This window comes from Pinus tabuliformis, chromosome 7, assembly GCF_031772625.1.
Source record: "Pinus tabuliformis cultivar Carrire ecotype Pingquan chromosome 7, CPIR1, whole genome shotgun sequence".
NCBI lineage: Eukaryota > Viridiplantae > Streptophyta > Pinopsida > Pinales > Pinaceae > Pinus > Pinus tabuliformis.
In genome coordinates, this window is record NC_142293.1 from 516,584,815 (window position 1) to 516,605,420 (window position 20,606).

General features: G+C 40.7%; 1 protein-coding gene across 1 annotated transcript in view; it reads right to left on the bottom strand.

Moving 5' to 3' along the window:
• Positions 1-4,807, bottom strand: part of ABC1 (ABC transporter 1) — a 260,843-nt gene extending 256,036 nt beyond the window's left edge. The window contains exons 1-2 of the mRNA XM_089449129.1: positions 4,773-4,807; positions 4,167-4,392 (exon numbers count right to left, since the gene is read on the bottom strand). Coding sequence (XP_089305255.1) covers positions 4,167-4,392; positions 4,773-4,807 — 261 coding nt within the window. The remainder of the gene's footprint in view (positions 1-4,166; positions 4,393-4,772) is intronic.
• Between the last annotated feature and the right edge of the window lie 15,799 nt (positions 4,808-20,606).

Here is a 20,606-nt window from a genome sequence, read left to right on the forward strand (position 1 = left end):
TCTAGATTTCTTTGCTCATGAGATCTTTCAGAGACACTTAGACTGATTTCTTGTCTTCTACTGGTTGCCTCTTTTACATCATTCTCTGCTTCCTTTTGTTCACTCTCAACCCTTTGATCCCTAATATCTCTTTCTGGCTCGATATCTGCTCCTTCTCCTTTACTTTCAACATCAACTTCATCTTGATCTTTTTTGGTTTCTTCACCGTCACTATCATCTTCCTTATTATGGATTTCTGCATAACTTTTCTTAAAACATGTTGTAACTTCTACACACAATTTTTCTAAATGCTGAAATGCTTCTTGAATTTTACTAAACTGCTCCATGAATTCAGGAGGTGAACGCGATGGCATATTGTGCGGTGAACAACGTTCAAAGACCCACACGATTATATTGTGCGGCATGGCTCTGATACCATTGAAACACCAAAACTGATAGCTTGAAGACTTAATGTAGAAATACACAAAAGTATTTGTAGTAAGAATTTATTATATATAAGAATGTACAAGTGATGATGAACGTTACAATGAGGACCTGCATTTATACCTAGGCAGGTGTCCTTTCCAGACTAGACATGTCCTTTCATTTAACTTAATGACTATTTAACATAATCAATATTTGATTATTTAATATTTACATTTTTATTTTTATTTTATTTTCTATAATTTATATTCGTAACATCATTTAGATCTAACATGTCCGATTTTTTTGGTTCCAGTTCAAAAATCAATTTGGTAGGTGGACCGGTCTGGTCATCGGTCCCAGTTTTGAATACTATGCTTTGGGTACAAAACCCACAACTTGTGTTCAAAGCCCACACCCTCATAAAATCATACTAGTACCAGTAGTTTTGTGGGGGAGGAAGACCAAAGCAACTATTACAGAGCTAAACTTCAAAACAAAACAACATAAAAATAAATAGCAAATGAAATAATCAATGTGTTGGAAAAAGCTAAACATGAGCTCTACCCCTATCATTATGGCCATCACCCTGGTTCCTAGGGCCCCTCATATCAGCCCCTTACATCATTGAGGAACCCATGATTGTCCCAACCCCTGGTGATTGATGAACTACCCTACCTAAATGGGTTATTCATTGTTATATCTTACACATCATGCTCTCATCGCCTGGAGCCCCAAGCAGTTATGAAAAGAAAAATCAATAAAAGGCAAAAGGCATAAGAAGAAGGGTGGAAAAACAAAGGTCGGGGTAACTAATGTACCATGATTGCTCCCTCCTTCATTTATATACCCAATTGTGGGCTTCCGCTATCATAAGCTACTCTTGTACTGTGGCATGCGGCTTGCAGCCTTCCCCTGATGCTCTGCTCCGTTCCATCATTGTATAACATGCCACCTTCCATTTGATGGATACACCATGGACAAGTCACACCCCTTAAAGGCTGAAATCACCTAATAGGACCCTTAGTTCTAAGTTAACCTTCTTCTTCAACTTGGAAACACTTGTATGTTTTAAAGCCCAATATGGAAGGGCATGCCATTATGAAGTGTCCACTTGGTTCCATGATTTGTAAGCTCACTTACTCAATTGTGTTTGGTTGTACTGGAAGGTGGGGAGACGCATTGGATCTTATACAGGATTGCAAGTGGGTCTTCATATTTGGTTTGGTCTTCCCTATACAAGGTCCAAGCCCTCCAAAGGGTCATATTGGCATTTGTAGGGTGAGCGTTGAGAGCCATGGGCCTCCACCATAGCAGAGAGCAGATTGCCACATCATGGGATCCTTCAGTTCCACTCATTGCTTGCTCGTGTTCCACTTATTTGACAATGATGATGCACCTAGACCACCTTGCCCAACCGACTACACTCTTGCACCACACACTTGGCAGTTGATCCAAGGGCCTAGATGAGGATGTGTCTCACCATGGGAGACAATGGGAGGGCTTGCATCATTCTTTCAACCCTTACAGATGGGATACAGGCTTGTTTGATCCATTTGGAGACCCATGAGGATGTTTTGTGCCCCCATAGCCACTTGGAGGCACCACAGGTTATTTGTTTGGATATCAAGGAGCCACCCACTTTATCACTATGTTTGGAGCCCATCCTTTCGCTTTGGCACACATTTGACTCCACTAGGCCTCTTCAATGGCCCTTCGACCTATTGTATCTATCATTTTTCCCTCTTGAGAGGCTTATTTTTGTATTATGGAGCTATCTTGGTGGGCTTGTCACCAAGTAATGTTATTTTTGCACATTATTTTATTAGTTGGGGCATCATTAGGCCTAATTAGGCAAATCGAACCCCTTAGAGGAGGATATATATTGATGTGATGATCATTTCATTTAATCATCACTTGGATTTGGATCTTTATCTCTTCTTGAGAATTTCACTATAGCTATTGGAGGACGAATTGGATATCTTTGATGCATTTTGATATTTGGAAATCTTTTCTTGGTCTTGGAGCTTTGATTTTTGTCTCTCTTGATGATTGGATATATTCGCTATACTTGTAAGTGCCATTTTCATGATTTATTTCTCTATTTCATGTCAATGTATAATGTATGAAATTTTCGCTCATGAAGTTGGAGTTGCTGCCCTAATGGGAATGTGAATTAGTTGAATCTTGATTTTGTGAGGGTTTTTCATACATTTCGTGCTTGGTATAATGAATGAATGTTCCTAGGGTATGTGATATTCATAATTGCCTTAATAAGTCATCAATTGCAGCATCAAAGAAGTGTAAATTTTCCTAGTAATATAATTGTTGCCTTTAGGGCTATACGAAGTCGTTGGGGAACTCCTTGATTGGGTAAAAGAAACTCTAACATCAAAATCTCATTAACTCCATTCTCCCAACAAACTAGCCACTGGTCCAATCCTTGATGATCACCTAAATGAAAATCTTTTCATCTCCCTCCTACTCTTTCTCTAAGCCTTAACCCTAATGTATCCTAGGGCATCACACGAAATCAATTGCAGCCATCCAAACTTGATGAAATTTGGTCAAGGGTTGCGTTGTGTGTCCTTGAGAGGTCCTCCAATTTTGAAGTCATTCCAATAGTTGAATCTCTAATTTTTTCCAAGCCCTAGCTCAAGAACCATTCTCCCTAGTTTTCTTTTGGTTAATGCCTTCATTAAGGATCATTGCATTAAAACCTCAGGTTAAATCTAATCTCTTTGATCCTTTTCTTCTCCCTCACTTGGTCAAGACCTTTTGTTTGAAGTCTCACTCTAAGCCCTTGACCTTGTTTGGCCCCACTAGGGTTTCTTTGTGGTCCAAAAACCTTGTCACTACAATTTCAAAAGGATTGCTTAGAAAACTCTATTCTCTTAGAAATCTTAGGTCTAGGACACTTTATATCAGGAAAGACTCTTCAACCTTAGGTCTAGGTTTCCCTCTAGCCCTTCTTGGAGAGCCACACATCTTGCCTCTAAAGCAAGCAACCCCTATCATTAGAGTCTCTCCTTTGAATAGGCTCTTGAAATCACTACCTCTACACCATTGATATATTACTCTTAGTGATTCTCTCATATCGGGACTCCTCCCATCAGTGAAAGTACATAACAAGCAAGGAGCTTTAGGTGAGGTGACAATGGGCTATTGCTCCATTTTTGCCACTTGACCAAGTAGTTGCTCTATAGGGACCCCACCTAGGACCCCTGCTAGATTGAGCGGTAATATTAACAACACAGGACTAGACATAACTGGAATGCAATCTAGCCCTGGAGAACATTCAGGGTAAAATGAATGACTTTATATGACGAAAAATCATTAAGAACAATTTAGCAGCACTCTTTCAAAATTCTGATAACGTATCAGGTGAACAAGTTATGATAGTGTGTGTGAAATTTAGTCAAATTCAGCTACAGCGAAGTGAATCATGAGAAAACAATGGAGACTTTAACAAGCATTCTTTGAGGAAATTTGAGTCACACAGGATCCCCCTTGATTCTATGGGAGCTGATTGCTTTTAATTGCACCTCCTATCACATCAACACTTGACTTATAAAGGAACAAGAGTTCATAGATTTACTTCTCATGTGTTAAATTTTAAAGTTTCTTTTAGATCTGAAACCAGAACTATCATCTGACAGACACTTCCTCCAAGCATTAAACAAAACCCATGTGCAATCCAACATCTTCTAACAAAAATTTATATAAGGAAAAATGAAATATATATCTGTGAGAAAATGCATTACCGGTGCTGGTATGAGGGATTCGTCCTGTATGCTCAGCATTTGTCCAAGTTTAAGAGCAGCACCACGCATTCGGCAAAGTGCAAGAGCTAGGCGCTCTGCATTTTGTTCAGATAAGAAAGGAGAAAAAGTAGATTGCCCTCCTTGCAAATCACCCTTTCCAAACACAAGCCTCTTTGCAGACTCTTGAATTGTACCCCAAGCGAGTCCTGCTCCTAACCCTGCAAACCTGCAAAAGCACAATTGTAAAAGGTTCTGAGGCAATAAGAGTTATAATACTGAGTTGGAGCATTTTCAATAATGATGCTAAATATACAGTAAAACTGTTGAATATAGAGAGTTGAGAGCAAAGAGCTTATATAAATTAGCTGTGTTTTTTAACCAGACATGATTTTGCTTAGAATAGTCAGAAGTCCCACAAATTTGTTTCAAAAGTATATTCCTTGAATTACATAAAAACACAGGTCATTCCCACATTATAAATAGTGAAGAACCTGACCAATGAATTGGCCACATGGTCCAAAATTATAATTCCCCACGTGGTAAACAGGTCACAGAACAATGAAGTTCCTTTATGCTGAACAATCACAAGACAAGAAGCGATGATACTGAATCTCCTCTCCTTGCACATCATCTAAAACCATTTTGAAATGAAGAAAATTCAGGAAAACTATATGAAATCCTCTCTTTCTGTTCTACTAGGTCCTTAATGAAATAGAGTAAAAACTGACAAAAAATTTAAAAAAAAAAAAGTAACTTGGTGAGTTGTCTATAAATGACCAGAGACCCTCCAAACTGCTCAATTTTTCCTGTGTTTTCTAGCTAGTTTTCTCTATCCTTCATTAAATGCAACCACAGGAAACCAGCAGAACTCAAAGACAACATCCCAAAGCAACTAGGATATTCACAAATTCAAGTAGGGCATCATAACAGAGGCAGTTTGTAGGAGTTTCTTCTTTCAGAGTGCATAAGGCAACTAGCGTTTCTCATATTCTACCATTACAGCTTGTTTTCACGACAAAAGGGTACCCCCATGGAAGCAGATTTTCTCTTTTCTTATCTACTGCTACGGATTTAGGCCTAGAACCTCTGTTTTTAGGATTCGTTTGACTGTTTTACTGTTTGTTTAGGGTGTTTGTTTAGGGTTTTTTGGCTGTTAATGTTTTTTCTAGCATATGAAGACTATAAGTATCCGTAAGAGCCCTAAACCACAGCAAAACACTCTTAAGAAATTCCATAAAATGCAAATTCAATCGGCCACGCACCTAAAGTGCCATTAACCCTAACAGCCACAAAAAAACAAAGCCAAACCTTAAAAATGCTGACAAAGAAGGACTTTGCATCGGCTTATTGTTAAAAGATTCCCAGAAAATTTAAGCAGAGGTATAAACTATAAAGTCTGTCTTTCTCGGTGTAGTGGTGGCATAAACAGATTCAAATACCACTTTGCTCAAGTTCCTGAGCAAGACATTTGTTGATTTTTTGTAGCGTCGGAAGGTATTCCCGCATGCCTAAGCTGGCCTCAAAGAATTATGAAGAAAGACATAAACATAAAATTTATTTTTGGGGCACCAAGTCAGCCCAAGAAGACAAGTCGGCCCAGCTCATGAAAGGGTGTGTCCCTTGGGTTAATTTACCCCCATTCGACTAGTATATATAGATGATGTGACATCTCATTTTCTCCACCAACCAAGTGAGTTTCTTCTTCATCTTTCTAAGGTCTCTTGGACAGCCGCACATGTGGAGAAAAGGAGGACAAGTTGACTATTGGACCAAGCTGTTTCTCTCTGTTTGACCGAGTTTGACCGAAGTTGACTCAACTGTTTTGGACTGAGTTTGACCAGATTTAACTGAGTTGCAGGAGGGTCGTACATGAGCAGTAATTTGACCACATGTAAGATACCCCCCTTGGAATATCTTAAAATTCCCCTTAAAGTTTTCTTAGTTGGTTTAAGTCAATCACTGTGGAGTTTCATCAAACAATTTGCATGCATATGGCTGCAAGTGCACTTTTTATCATTTTTATGTCACACAAAGATATACAATTCCAAAAAAGTGACTAATAAACACTTCAAACCAGCAGCACACGATTTATACTAAGCCCAGAAATACAAATACCACTGATATATGTTTTCCATGGCAATAAAATCACTTTTCCTCCACTGAAAACAACCCAGAATTATAACAGCAACAAATCTAAGGACAGTGTAGCAGAAACTAAAGTGCTCAATATTTAAGAGGAACCTAGTAAAATCTTCAGCAGTACAAACTCCCTGAAGCGAACAAAGTTCCTTCTATAAATTAATTACTCCAAAAAACTTGGAATATCAAGATATCCATGAGGATACAAATATTATATATTAAATATATGAATAAGAATGATAATGATTTACAATGAGAACAAGAGGCTTGCTTATATACCACGCAAGTGTCTCTTCATGAAGAGTCATGTCTCATTTAAACATGCCTCTTCAACCTAATTACTAGTTAAATAATAATTATTTATGCTTATTATCATTTACATTATTTTACATTTATTTACATATATTTTATTTGTTACATTGCCTCCTTCCTCAAAAAGCTTTGTCCTCAAAGCTTGGTGATGAAAAAGGCTTGATCTCTTTTTCGGCTTCGAAAGTCTTTCTGTCTCGGAATAGTCATCTTCGTCAATACAAGCTGATATGATCTTCTTAGTGACAAACAAAATTGTCGCACTGAGAAGGGATCAGACCATCCGAGATTAATTTTCTGTGGAATATTCTGAACACTAGAATTTTGTAACGACTTGTTAGCATAAGACTGGATTGATGTTACGTCATTATTCTCTGGAACATGAGTTTTTTGTTTCTAGTCTAAATGGTCCTCATGCATAGCATAGTTGATTTGTCTATTCTTATGATTCGGATGCCAATATGGGACTTTACTTTCCCTTATTGGGCATGTGGCAATTTTTAGATTTCCTTCTGACAAATATGTTGTTGAGTTGGTTATGGAACATTCACTGGAGATATTTAACATCTAACTTGCAACATCCAAGGGCATCTTTTCTTCAACTTGCTTGTCTTCTTCCTAAGTTGTGACATTCACTGGATCAGTATTTGTTATTTTGTCATCAACTTGAATTCCTATATTTGATGCTTCTTTCTTGATAAGTTGTTGTACCTTGTTTTTTAATGACTTCTTATCCTTCTTAAGTTCCTTAATTTGCATCAATAATTTTTCACCATGCTTTTCAAGTCGAGAAACTTCTTCATTTTTGTCAAAAGTGATTTTGTCAATTTCATTTTGCATATTTTGTAATACTTTTTTACCTTCTTGAGAAATTACTTTTGAAATATCCGATTTATCTTCTGGCGTTACTGAATTAGGTTCCAGTGTAACATCTTGGAGTGTTATTTTCTTCTTTTTGTAAAAAATGTTAAGAACTTTTTCTTAATATTTAGAATAAAGGAACCTAGAGTTTTCATCCATGGTGATCCCAAAACAATGTCACTATCGTTAAAACATAAGGTTTTCACGGTGAATTGTGAGGTAAAAGTATAATCTCCAATATTTAGGTGTAGATTGCTTATATCGTATTGTTTGTTACATGTGCCAAAAATATTTGTTTCAACTATATTTGATTCAGGAATCACTACTTGGTTAGCACATTTAGGACTAACATAATTACTTCTTTCAGTAGGACTGATAGAGATTATGATGTCTCTTCCTGCGAGTGATCCTTTGATTTTAAATAGTGTATAAACACATGTACTAAAGGTTTCAGGAAACCTTTCATTACTAGTCTCCATTTTTGCCTTGATGTTTTTACGTAGATAATATGTCAACTGGAGCTATTTTTATTATAAAATATCACTTATTTCTTCTATATATATTTTTCAAATATTCTCCTTTAATGTGGACTGTTAAAACTTGAATACCCTTAATTAAAAAAAATACTCCTTTATATTGTTGCCCTTTATATATGTATGTATTTCTTTATATTAAGACCCCTTTTCAAAATAACTTTATTATCTTATAATAATAATAGTTTTACCTTTTTTAATAATAAATTGGTCCCTTTTTTTTTATACTTAATTACTTCCTTGATAAATTTTTAATGTCACCCCACTTAATAAATATAAAGGTCACGTCTTTTCATATGACACGGTCACGATGTTAAAATACCATGGGCTATTACCATGGGTTGTTTTTAAAACCTCCGTTAAAATGTTCTCCACGTAAAAAGTAAAACGTATTCCTTTTGTTTTTTGTTTTTTTTTTACTTTTTAAAATACCATGGGCAATTACCATGGGTTGTTTTTAAAACCACGGGCTTCTCCACGTAAAAAATTTAAATATACTTGGAAAGATTCCCTCTTATCTTTATTATGCACCTTTTTTTTTCATTTTTTGAATTTGATATTTTTCTATATTTTTAATCTCTTTTTTTATGACTTTTTTTTATAAATTAATAATCTTTATTATTATTTTTGTTATATATATATATATAGCCAAAGGCCTGGTAGCGAGACGGAGAATCCCCAAATATTTAGTGAAACGCTTGAACTGCAACAACAATAAATTTGACAAAGATTCAATAGCCAAAGACTTGGATCGGAGAACGAGCTTTGGGCACTGGTTAAACAACCTAGAGGACCGAACTGCTCTGATACCAAATGAAGCAAACAAAGTTCCTTCTATAAATTAATTACTCCAAAAGACTTGGAATATCAATATATCCATAAGGATACAAATATTATATATTAAATATATGAATAAGAATGATAATGATTTACAATGAGAACAAGAGGCTTGCTTATATACCATGCAAGTGTCTCTTAATGAAGAGTCATGTCTCATTTAGACATGCCTCTTCAACCTAATTACTAGTTAACCAATAATTATTTATGCTTATTATCATTTACATTATTTTACATTTATTTATATATATTTTATTCGTTACACTCCCATATATCAGTCACCTTCTTGTACGGCACCAACAGAATATTCTTCAGAGGTACCAGCTTCAACATGACTGTAAACTCATCCCTTTCCACAGAGATCTCAGCTCCCACGTACAGACCGTTAGCAACAAACCAAACCAGCAAAAGTTAGATATTCTCACCTCTTGTACAAGTGTAACTCAGCCTCAAAAGGGTCAGACTCGGCCCTCAATAAAAGCAGCAACTCAGCCCTCTAATAGATGAACTTGGCCAGCAAGAGGGGCACAAAACTCAGTCTCTTTGCTATCAGACTTGGCCAGCTACACAGGAATGAACTCGACCTCCCTTTAGATGTGAAACTCGACCCCCATGTTTCTCAAAACTCGGCCCTCTAAGAAATGATAGTGCTCGGCCCTCAAAAAGTGATGGAACTCGCCCTCTTGGAAGGTGTGAGCTCAGCCTATATAAGAAATATAGAATGCTAAAAATCAAATAATAAAATCAACTGATAACACCTCTGACTTACTCCTTTCTGCCAATGTCTTCTTCCTCTTCAACAATGAAGTACAATATCTGAATCTGAATGACTCCACTCCCACACTAACTAGGATGTATAGTTTCAACACCAAAACCAGCAACCAAAATAAAGGTTTCCAAAAACTCTAGTCTCTTTCTCAAGAGCTCACCAAAATTTTATTTTTCAAGTGAGTGAATGCAAGAATGAGGATAGACTCCTCATTTTCCCTTTTTTATAACTCACTTGACTCTTTTGCCACCTTTTTAGCTTTTATCTTAATAACCACTTTAGTGGGTTATCTCACTTTATAATTTAATAGTGATTTTTCGTTAGCTTAGGAACCATGCCCCATTTTTCTCCCTTTAGCTTTTATAAGGTTTTCTCCTAGGCAAATTGTGTTCCCTTGATTAATTTTCTCGTCCTAGCCTACAAGAACTTAATTAGGCTAGCAGAATCATCCCCTTATGTCTCCTAAGCGGATGGGGACATTATAGTCCTCCCCACCCAAGATTGCTTGTCCTCAAGCAAATTTCAATTCAAGATGTTGGAGCACCTGTTTTCCTTCCCAAGTGGCATCTTCAACAGGCAAATCTTTCCATTTGACCAAATATTCTTTAATGATCTGATTTCTTAGCTTCTGCTCCCTTACCTCCAAAATCTCTTCCGATATTAGAATCAAATTCCCTTCTTCATCAATGGTGGAAGCTTAGTAGAAGTGACAATGTGTTGCCCCAGGGCCTTCTTGAGGCATGAAACATGGAAGACATTATGTATCTTACACCCCTCTGGAAGCTCCAGCTCATAGGCCACCTCTCCTATACACCTCACAATCTTGTAGGGTCCATAGAATTTGGGTTTCAATTTCTTTGCCCCTTCCTTTTAAGTGATGATTGTCCTTTTAAGTGATAATTTTTTATGAGACTGCAAACAAAGATATACCAAGTCCCAAACCTTAAAAGCTACGCTCCACTCGATGCCTATCTACATACATCTTCTGTTGATTCTAAGCCATCTAAAGATTATCTTTGAGTCGCAGTATGTCCTGGCTCTCCTGAATCTAGTCCTTAGCTATAGGTGCCTTACTGTCTCCAAACACCCAATCTACAAAGGTTGGTGCATCATACCCATATAGGGCTTTCAAGGGAGTCATATCAATCAACATGTGATAAGTGTTGTTATAACAATGCTCTCCCCAATGTAACCAATTTATCCAAGCTTTATGTTGGCTTGACATATAGTTTTTCAGATATCCCTCCACCCATTTGTTGACTATCTCAATCTACCCATCCGTCTGCGAGTGGTAACTAGCATTCTATGTTAACCCTGTCCTAACCAACTTGAACAACTCCAACCAAAATCCTCCCATGAATATGTTGTCCCTATCGATAACAATGTTTTTTTGCAGCCCCTGTAATCGGAATACCTCCCTAAAGAATAACTCAACTACATGTCACACCAAATCAGGAATGTATAGAGAGGAAGTGTGCAAACTTCGTGAGCCTATCAACCACCACTCAAATGCAGTCCTTCCCTTGCACCTGAGGTAACCCTGTGATGAATTCTGTCGAAATGCTTTCCCATATTTGTTTTGGAATGGGAAGTGGTTGAAGTAACCTCGTCGGATGAGTATCCTCTGCTTTATTTTGTTGGCAGATATTGCAATGTCTTATGAATCTCAACACATCCATCTTAAGGCCCTTTCATGCAAACCTTTCCCTAACCTACCACCACTCAAATGCAGTCCTTCCCTTTCACCTAAGGTAACCCTGTGATGAATTCTGTCGAAATGCTTTCCCATATTTGTTTTGGAATGGGAAGTGGTTGAAGTAACCTCGTCGGATGAGTATCCTCTGCTTTATTTTGTTGGCAGATATTGCAATGTCTTACGAATCTCAACACATCCATCTTAAGGCCCTTTCATGCAAACCTTTCCCTAACCTACCTGCAAATTTTCAAGTACCCAGGTTGCCATGCCAATGGAAAGTTGTGCACTGTCTACATGATCCTTTCCAAAAGTTGGGATTCTGGTATCAGGTAGATCCTATCTTTGTAATAAATGATATCGTCAACAACACAGTAACTATCAGATTAGTGCAATCCATCGAGGACCTCTCAAGCAAACTTGTTCTTGGAGTACTCTACTAGCAGAAGAGATTTCCAATCAGCTGAAATCTCCATGAGAGAGAGTGGTTGGCACTTTGGAAACGGCATTAGCTACCACACTGTTCTTGCACATACTCGATCTTTGTTGAAGTTTCTAAGTTTACTTAATTAGAAACCCTCCATGCACTTTATCTGATTTATTCCTACTTACTTGTTATTTTACTTAACAAGTTATTTACAATGTAAATACTGAAAATAAACACTAGTGCATGCTCAACATATTACAGATCAACAACTAAATGAAACAAAACAATCACACCATATGACACCATTATTTTTGCACCAATATCCCTAGAAAAACCCAATGTGGGAAAACTGGTGCAGCTATCTGAGGGTTTTCTTATTAAGAAACATAAGAGTACAATCTAGGTTCCGAAACTAGCCTACCCAACAGAGAATTTCCTTGGCAGTAATACCTCTTAGTTTCTGACAAATATCCTAGTTGAAACCCCGGATAATCCTTCCGGCAGCTCCTCAACACCAATTTGCCCCAGAAACCCCAGCATCAGCCTCTCTCTAGACTGTGTCAGCCCTTCTCTACCCAGCACTGGCCCTGCGTCACCCCGGATGGGTCTACGTCATCCTTAGGAGGCCCTGCATCAGCGCTCTAGCCATCTGCATCAACAACGTTGGCCTCTCTGAGGCTCTGCGCAGCTCCCAGCTGCCTCTGCGTGGCCCTGTGTGAGCCCTGGCTGGATCTGCGTCACTCTCCCCGGCTACTGCGCTGCTCTCCCGGCACTATCTCTGCCTCTCTGTACTCAATGCCCCTCAGTTTCAACTCCCGATAACTAATTCTATCTCTCTTAGCAAACCCTGCTCTAGAGAATAGAATGACTGATCACTCTAGTGTATCCTCCAAGTGACCCTCAAGCCTCCTCTTAAGACTTATACTTTTACTGTTGACATATCAACAGCCGAGATTAAGTCCCTAATCAACGGCTAAGATTAGATCTGGCTTGATCCATGTCTTTTGGACCATTCTAACACCGTGTCATATTAATACACATTAATATTTTATTTTCCCTAAGTTTAGACTTAGGGACTCCATTAAAAATATTAATTATTTTAATATCTCCTAAACTGTTTAGAATCTGCCCAAACCCTTTCTGGGTATTGAAGATCTCATATGCCCCAACCTCCCCAACAAATTTTGTGGCTAGAGCACATCCGATGCTACCCCAAATCAACACTCCCTCTTAGCGAGGATTGTGCTCTAGCAATACTCCTCACTAAGTATTACTCTTATCATCCGGCATTGGTACCTATGCTAATGCTAGGCTTTCCTGCCCAACATCCTCTGCGTTGTTGCATCCTATACTGTTGTCCATGGTTCTGCAACTAAGTTGCACGAAACAGGGAAACGCGGAAGCGAAACGAAACGGGAAGCGAAACGAAACGCGACCTCCCCAAATTTTGGAAACGGGGAAACGCGAATATATATAATAATATATATATATATATATATTAAAAATATTTAAAAATTATTATTATATATATGTGCAATCATAAAGCATGAATGATACATTTACTTACATAAACATTTAAACATTAAGATTAAATTTACATCACATTTACTACCTGGAAACCCTAAAAAAAATTAAAAACAAATTAAAAAAAAAAAAAAAAAAAAATTAAAAAACAAGTGTTTTTTTGGGGAAACGTGGCACATATGGCCTGGAAACGCGTTTCCGGCCGTACGGCCAAGTTTCCGTTTCGGGAAACGTGGTCGTACGGCCGGAAACGCGTTTCCAGGCCGTACGGTACGCGGAAACGCGTTTCCGTTTCGTTTCCGTACGGAAACGGACCTTGTACCTGTGTTTCCTGCAACTTAGTTCTGCAACTACCACTGTTGCATTTGTACGACAGCTCCCTCTGCATCCGTGCTGTTGTTGGTCCTTTCTCCCAGCACTGCATTCGCACTATACCTCCTCTCATCATGTTGCATCGTGTTGCCCATTGTTGCACTGCAGCTCAGTTACTAAGAAGTAAGTAATTGATCTCCTAATCTGACCTCCCTATTGGGCTAGAGACACCCACTGATGTTGAAGCTCCCTCTGTCGCTGACAAGTGCTCCCTCTCTGTCCTTTGCGTTGTTACAACAACTCCCTGCATCTCGCACTGTTGCACACCTCTCTGTGCCATCCTGCACTGGTGCAACACCCTGTGCCTCTTGCACTGTTGCAGCCTACTAGCCTCGCGTTGTCTCGGGACTCCTGCACTGTAGCTCTCTCTGCTGCTCCATCTGCATCCATCTCTACCCACATCAACCAGTCCTGCTACTCCTTGTCGAGGCTCCCGTAGCAAGGTCTAATCCAAAAGGTTGGGTACCTCGAGGATCTTGCCCCTCATCGCCTGTAGTCTGTCTGACTACAGCTCGATGTCTCCCCACTTGCAATCAAGTGGTGCGTGTGCACTCATGGCACAATCATCATCTGTCAAAACTTCCTTCTTTGCCTGTGCTAGCACTGCCTTAGTCTCGGAAGACTCTCCCTTACTCTTCTTCCTTGGACACTAGGTCGCATAATGACCTAGCTCCCTACGGTGGAAGCACTTGTTCTTGGAGAGATCCTTCTTCTTTTGCTTTTCCTGCTTTCCCTCAGATGCTAGGGCAACATCTTCCTCCTATTTGACTTTGATCCCCTTACTGCTGCTACCCGTCTTCGACTGTTGTCTGATCTCTTCCTGGCGAAGAACCGCCCACATCTCATCCCAAGGTGGGAGAGTCCCCTTACCTAGTATACTCGGACAAATACCTCCCAGTCTTCTGAGACAACATTCAGGGTTGTCCTCACCATCAACTCCTGATCCGGCATGGCTTCTATAGCAATCAACTGATCTCGGATCTCATTCAGTCCTCCGAGGAAGGTGTCAATCAGTTCTCCCTTCTTCATCTGATACGACCTCAACTGATTCTCAAGTAGCATTCTTCTCTGCACAGAAGTATGCTAGTACAATTTCTTGAGAGCCTCCCACATCTCATATGTCGTTTCCTTCTCGGCAATGTGTGGTACTACATGATCCTTGACCCCGTCAAGGATGATGCTCTTGGCCCTCGCCATTGCCTCCTCGTACTTTTCGTTATCATTGGGATCGACTGGGATAGCTATTACCTTCAAGGCGAAGTTCTTGACACGATTTCTGTCAAGTACGGATAAGATTCTGGCCTTCCAAACTACGAAGTTTGACGCTCCGTCCAGTCTATCCTAGTCTCTTACTCCGTGTAGTGCCATGATGCTACTCTACTTCCCTCTTGGAAGTTCTATGTTCGACTCCTCTGAGTCTCTACTTCCCGTCTAGAAGTTCTCATTTGGACTCCCTCTGAGTCCCGATTTCCCTCCTGGAAATCCTTCTGCCACTGTCGAGATGCCCCCTACTCTGATCGTCTTGTGCAACCGCACCACTGATTCGGGTTCCTCGGCTACAAACCCTCGGTAGCAGTTCCTCTTGGCCTTGATCTGTCAAGTATTGTTCTGACTACAGTACATCACCAACGCCACTCTGCAATATTCCCACAGCCTTCTAAACCCCAGCAACCTTAAGGTGAGATCTCCTAGGCTCTACACAATCCCAGCACCATCAACCCGGCCTCCTCAGCCAACTGCGTCAGCCCTCCCAGCTACTGCGTGGCTCTGCGTGAGGCTCCCTTTGACTTCCTTAGCCTCTACACTACCTCTTCCCGGCTCACCCTTGATGACGAAGGCACTGCATCACCCTTCGCTTGTTGTTGATCTGTGAGAACAGCTTCTATCAACTCGGGACAGTTGTTTTCTGTTGCAATTGCTCCGCTCCGCTGATGTCCTTAGTGCTCCTGTGATCTGCAATCACGCTCTAATACCATTTTGAAGTTTCTAAGTTTACTTAGTTAGAAACCCTCAATGCACTTTATCTGATTTATTCCTACCTACTTGTTATTTTACTTAACAAGTTATTTACAATGTAAATACTGAAAATAAACACTAGTGCATGCTCAACATATTACAGATCAACAACTAAAGGAAACAGAAACAATCACACCATATGAAACCATTATTTTTGGACCAATGTCCCAGGAAAAACCCAATGTGGGAAAATCGCTGCAGCTATCTGAGGGTTTTCTTATTAAGCAATATCAGAGTACAATTAGGGTGCCGAAACTGGCCTACCCAACAGAGAATTTCCTTGGCAGTAATACCTCTCAATTTCTGACAAATCTCCAGGCTGAAACCCCAAATAATCCTTTCGGCAGCTCCTTAGCACCAATCTACCTCAGAAACCCCAGCGTTAGCCTCTCTCTGGACTGCGTCAGCCCCTCTCTGCACAGCGCTAGCCCTGCATCTCCCCGAATGGGTCTGCGTCAGCCCTCTGCATTAGCAACGCTGGCCTCTCTAAGGCTTTGCGCAACTCCCGGCTGCCTCTGCGTGACCCTGCGTGAGCCCTGGCTGTCTCTGCGTCACTCTCTCTGGCTACTGTGCTGCTCTTCCAGCACTATCTTTGCCTCTTTATCTCTCTGTACTCAATGCCCCTCAGCTGCAACTCCCGATCACCAATTCTATCTCTCTTGGCAAACCCCGCTCTAGAGAATAGAATGACTGATCACTTTGATGTATCCTCCAAGTGACCCTCAAGCCTCCTCTTATACTTTCCCTATTGACATATCAATAGCCGAGATTAAATCCCTAATCAATGGCTAAGATTAGATCTAGCTTGATCCATGTCTTTTGGACCATTCTAACATAGTTTCATATTAATACACATTAATATTTTATTTTCCCTAAGTTTAGACTTAAGGACTCCATTAAAAATATTAATTATTTTAATATCAACTGAACTGTTTAGAATCTGCCCAAACCCTTTCTGGGTATTGGAGATCTCATGTGCCCCAACCTCTCCACCAAATTTCGTGGCTAGAGCACATCCGATGCTACCCCAAATCAGCAATATTGAAATCATAAGCTTGAATTTTGTTGATCCATTTCTGTTGTCGCTCACTCAATTCTTTCTGCTCCATGAGGAACCTCGAGTTGTTGTGATTTGTCTTCACCTTAAATCTATTCCCCACCAAGTAGCACCTGAATTTGGGCAATCTATGCATGATGGCCAACATCTCCTTATCATATATCAAGTAATGTCGCTCATATTCCCTGAGTTTGTGACTCTCAAAAGCAATGGGATGGTTATTCTACATCAACACAACTCCTATCCCTGTCCCTGAAGCATCACACTCAAGCACAAATGGTTGAGTGAAGTTTGGTAAAGCTAGCACAAGACATGAACTCATCACTTGTTTCATCCTCTCAAAGGTTGCTTGTGCCTCATCTGTCCAACTAAAATCTCCCTTCTTAGTGAGGTCTGTAAGAGGTGTTGTCAGCTGTGAGAACCCCTTAACAAACTTCCTGTAATAGGTGCAAAGGCCTAGGAAGCTTTTCAGTTCTATCACATTCTTTAGGGTAGGCCACTTGATGATTGCCCTGATTTTCTCCTAGTGTACCTGGACCTTGTTTTCCCCAATCACATGCCCCAAGTAAAGCATCTCAGTCATACCAAACTCACATTTGGACTCTTTTGCATAGAGTTGTTGTTTTCCTAGAATTCCCAACACCTCATCCAAATGCCTGAGATGATCCTCCCAAGTCCTATTGTAAATGAGTATGTCATCAAAGAAAACCAACAAATAATTCTGTAATTGTTTATTGAACATGTGGTTCATGCAGGACTGAAATGTAGTGAGGGCATTGGTTAACCCAAATGGCATAACCAAAAACCCATAGTACCCATAAGGGCACCAAAAAGCAGTGTTCGAGATATCATGTTCCCGAACTCTAATCTGATGGTAGCTTGAGTGAAGCTCTATCTTCGAGGAGTACTTTATGTTGATTTTTGTGTAGCTTAGGAGGTACTCCAAGCCCCAGGGGTTCAAGGGTTGTAAGACAAAGCGCCACAAGGGCAGCTTGTGGGCTTGGAACGCAAGAAAGGGGTTTTTGCACCAATCGTGTTTTTGGGGCAGAACCATGATGATCTCACGGCATGTGATGGATGAGGATGATAGTGTTGGGAAAGACAATTCCAACGCATCGAAAATCGTCCGAATCCGAGTTGTCATTTGGGAGATATTGAATTTTGAAGTCAACATAATAATTATGGATTTTTTAAGCAGGCCGACATGAGTTCCAGGTAGGCCGACGTGAAAAATATCATAAAGGCGTGTCGGTTCATGATTGGGTTCGTGGAGGCCTCTTTTAGTATAAATAGAGGACGGATGGGAGTCATTTGGAGCATCCATGAGGGCAACGTCTCCTCTAGAGAAGGACTTGGTGGAAAGGAGGATCTTAAGCCCTAGTCGCAGCAAAGGAGGAGCCTAAAGACAGCGTGAAGGAGCCTGGAAGAACAGCGTGGGAGTCTCTGTTTGCTGTAGGTGACAGCATGGTGAATGAGGTTGTTTTAGGGCATAAGTTAAGGTTTGTTTTAGGTGTGTTTGCAAGGCAGGGAAGCCACAGCAATAACGAGAAGTTATGCGTTGAATAGGTCTGCCCTAAACAGCGTGGAGTTTGTTGTAGGTACAGCGTAACTCTCAGATCCGTTTTAGGAAAAGGACAGATCAGCATAGGGTTTGATGTGTATGTGGTTGGGTGCTTGAAGGTGTAGACAGCTAGGCTGAGTTCTTGAAGACTAAAATGTTGCTGATTTGATGGTGTTTGGGCACTGTTTTGGGGACCATTTGCTACAGGGGTTGCTGTGTGCTAGGCCGCAAGCCATAGCACCACAGCAAGGGCTACGTAGGGTAGTCAAGGGTTGGCATATGCTCTAAGGCAGCAGCATATCAAGGGAGGAGCTCCTCAAGGGTGTGTCACAACCCTTTAAGGGACTGTTTGGAGATTGTCAAGGGAGTTTAGGGTTGCAACAAGTGCCCTAACCAGAACAGCAACCAACAGCGAAATGCAAACAGAATTATGAGCAATGTTTTGGAGGAACATTGGGTCATTGTAGTGACCAGATTTGGATCAATTGAAACGCAGCTTGTGGGAGTCAAGAATAGAGGGCAGATCTGGTGATTCGATGCCCTAGTGATAGATCCCACAGAGATAGTGCAGTGTGGTGAACAACAGCGTGTTTAGAGGTGTATTGGGTCAAGGGTTGACTCTTGCAGTGTTTGTTTGATGTGTCGATTGTAGCAGCCCTTAGGAGTTGTTTGGTGGATCCCACATGGACTGTTGGGAGGCCTACCAAGCAGCCAAGGTGACAACAGTCACATTAGATCAAGAGGCAAGAGGACAGCAGCAAGGTATGTTGCAGATCGACTCATGTACGATGGATTGATGGTGTCCTAGGTGAGGACACATGGCAGATTGATGGAGTTTGTGGGCAGCCATGTGTAAGGGTCTCTCAGGTGTGAGGATGCCCTAACTAGGAGAAGATGCTACAGCATGAACTTGGTCTCTCAAGGATTGTTGGAGGGCAGCGTGAGAGAAGACCAAGTGTGGACGAGATTGGACACTTATGGTCTGTCGAGGACAGTGTGTTAGTGTCCATGTTGAAGCCGAAGTGCAGCACCTTGATGGACAAAGGAGACTGCTAGCCTAGCAGTTGTTGATAAGCTCAAGGGTCTGATCAACCAGGAGCAGGATTGTGTAGCCTGAGGCGTGCATGTGGAGAAGGACTTCTGCAGCAGATGAAGGGCAGTCCTCCTAGCCCGTGTTCACTGTAGGAGATGGACATCTTGCAGTGATAGGTGGCAGCCCTCTATGCCCTATGTTGGGCATCATTGGTGCACCGCAGGAAGACCATAGTGGGCTAAAGTACCTGAGTAGCTAAGGAGCAACAGTGGGCAGATTGAGGGTTTTTCACAAGTGGAGCTATGAACAACTCGACAGGAGTCTCGATGAGTTGTGCCCTTGATGGATGAAGGGACAACTAAAGACCAAATTGGATAACCAAGATTCAGTGGCTAGATGGACTTGGAGCATTGATAGAGGCAGGAGTTACCGATCAGGAGCCGAAGGACTGGGCAGGTACAGGGTACGACTGAGAGAAGTTGTTAGATGCTACAGCCAAATGGTCAGAGTATCCTATCTTGTACTAGTGGATATATGAGGGCCATTATCCTTGGTACGGAAGCCCTAGACTGTTGTATTATATGTTGTTAATATAACGAAGTTGGGTTGAAAAATTAAAAAGTTGTCTATATTCTATACATTTGTGATTTATTGCTATTTATATTCCACTGTGTAAAGTAGTTCATGGTTGAGACTCTTGGTTTGGTAGCGTCAGTGATTTAAGACTCTAACCTAGACCCAAGGTCATTGAATTTCAACACTTTACTCCCTTCAACTCATCCATCAGTTCATCTCCTCAGAATTGGATACCGGTTCTTGATTTTTTTTATTAAGTGCCCTATAATCGTTACACATCCTCAAGGTGTCATCTTTCTTCTTGGCCAACACTAACGAAGAAGCAAAGGGACTAGAACTAGGACAAATGTGGCCCAACCATAACAACTCTTTGATACTTCTTTCGGTCTCGTCCTTGTATACCTTGGGATGGTGTTAGGGATTGGTTATAACTACCTAAACCCCTTCCTCTAACTCTATGACATGCTCAAACCCTCTATCTAGGGGTCCACCTAGAGGAATGTCGCCAAAACCTTCTGATGTTTTTGGAGTAATGCCTGAATATCATCTGGAGGTTGATGAGGGTGATCTGGTGGATTCCTAATAGAAATATAATAGTCAACTGCCCACTCTATGTCTCCAAGTAGCAACATTGCCTCCACTCTGTGAGACGACACTATCTTGGGCGAATATTGATGTCGGGCTTGCAAAACTACCTTTTTGCCATCATGGTCTGTGAACTCCATCTCCATCC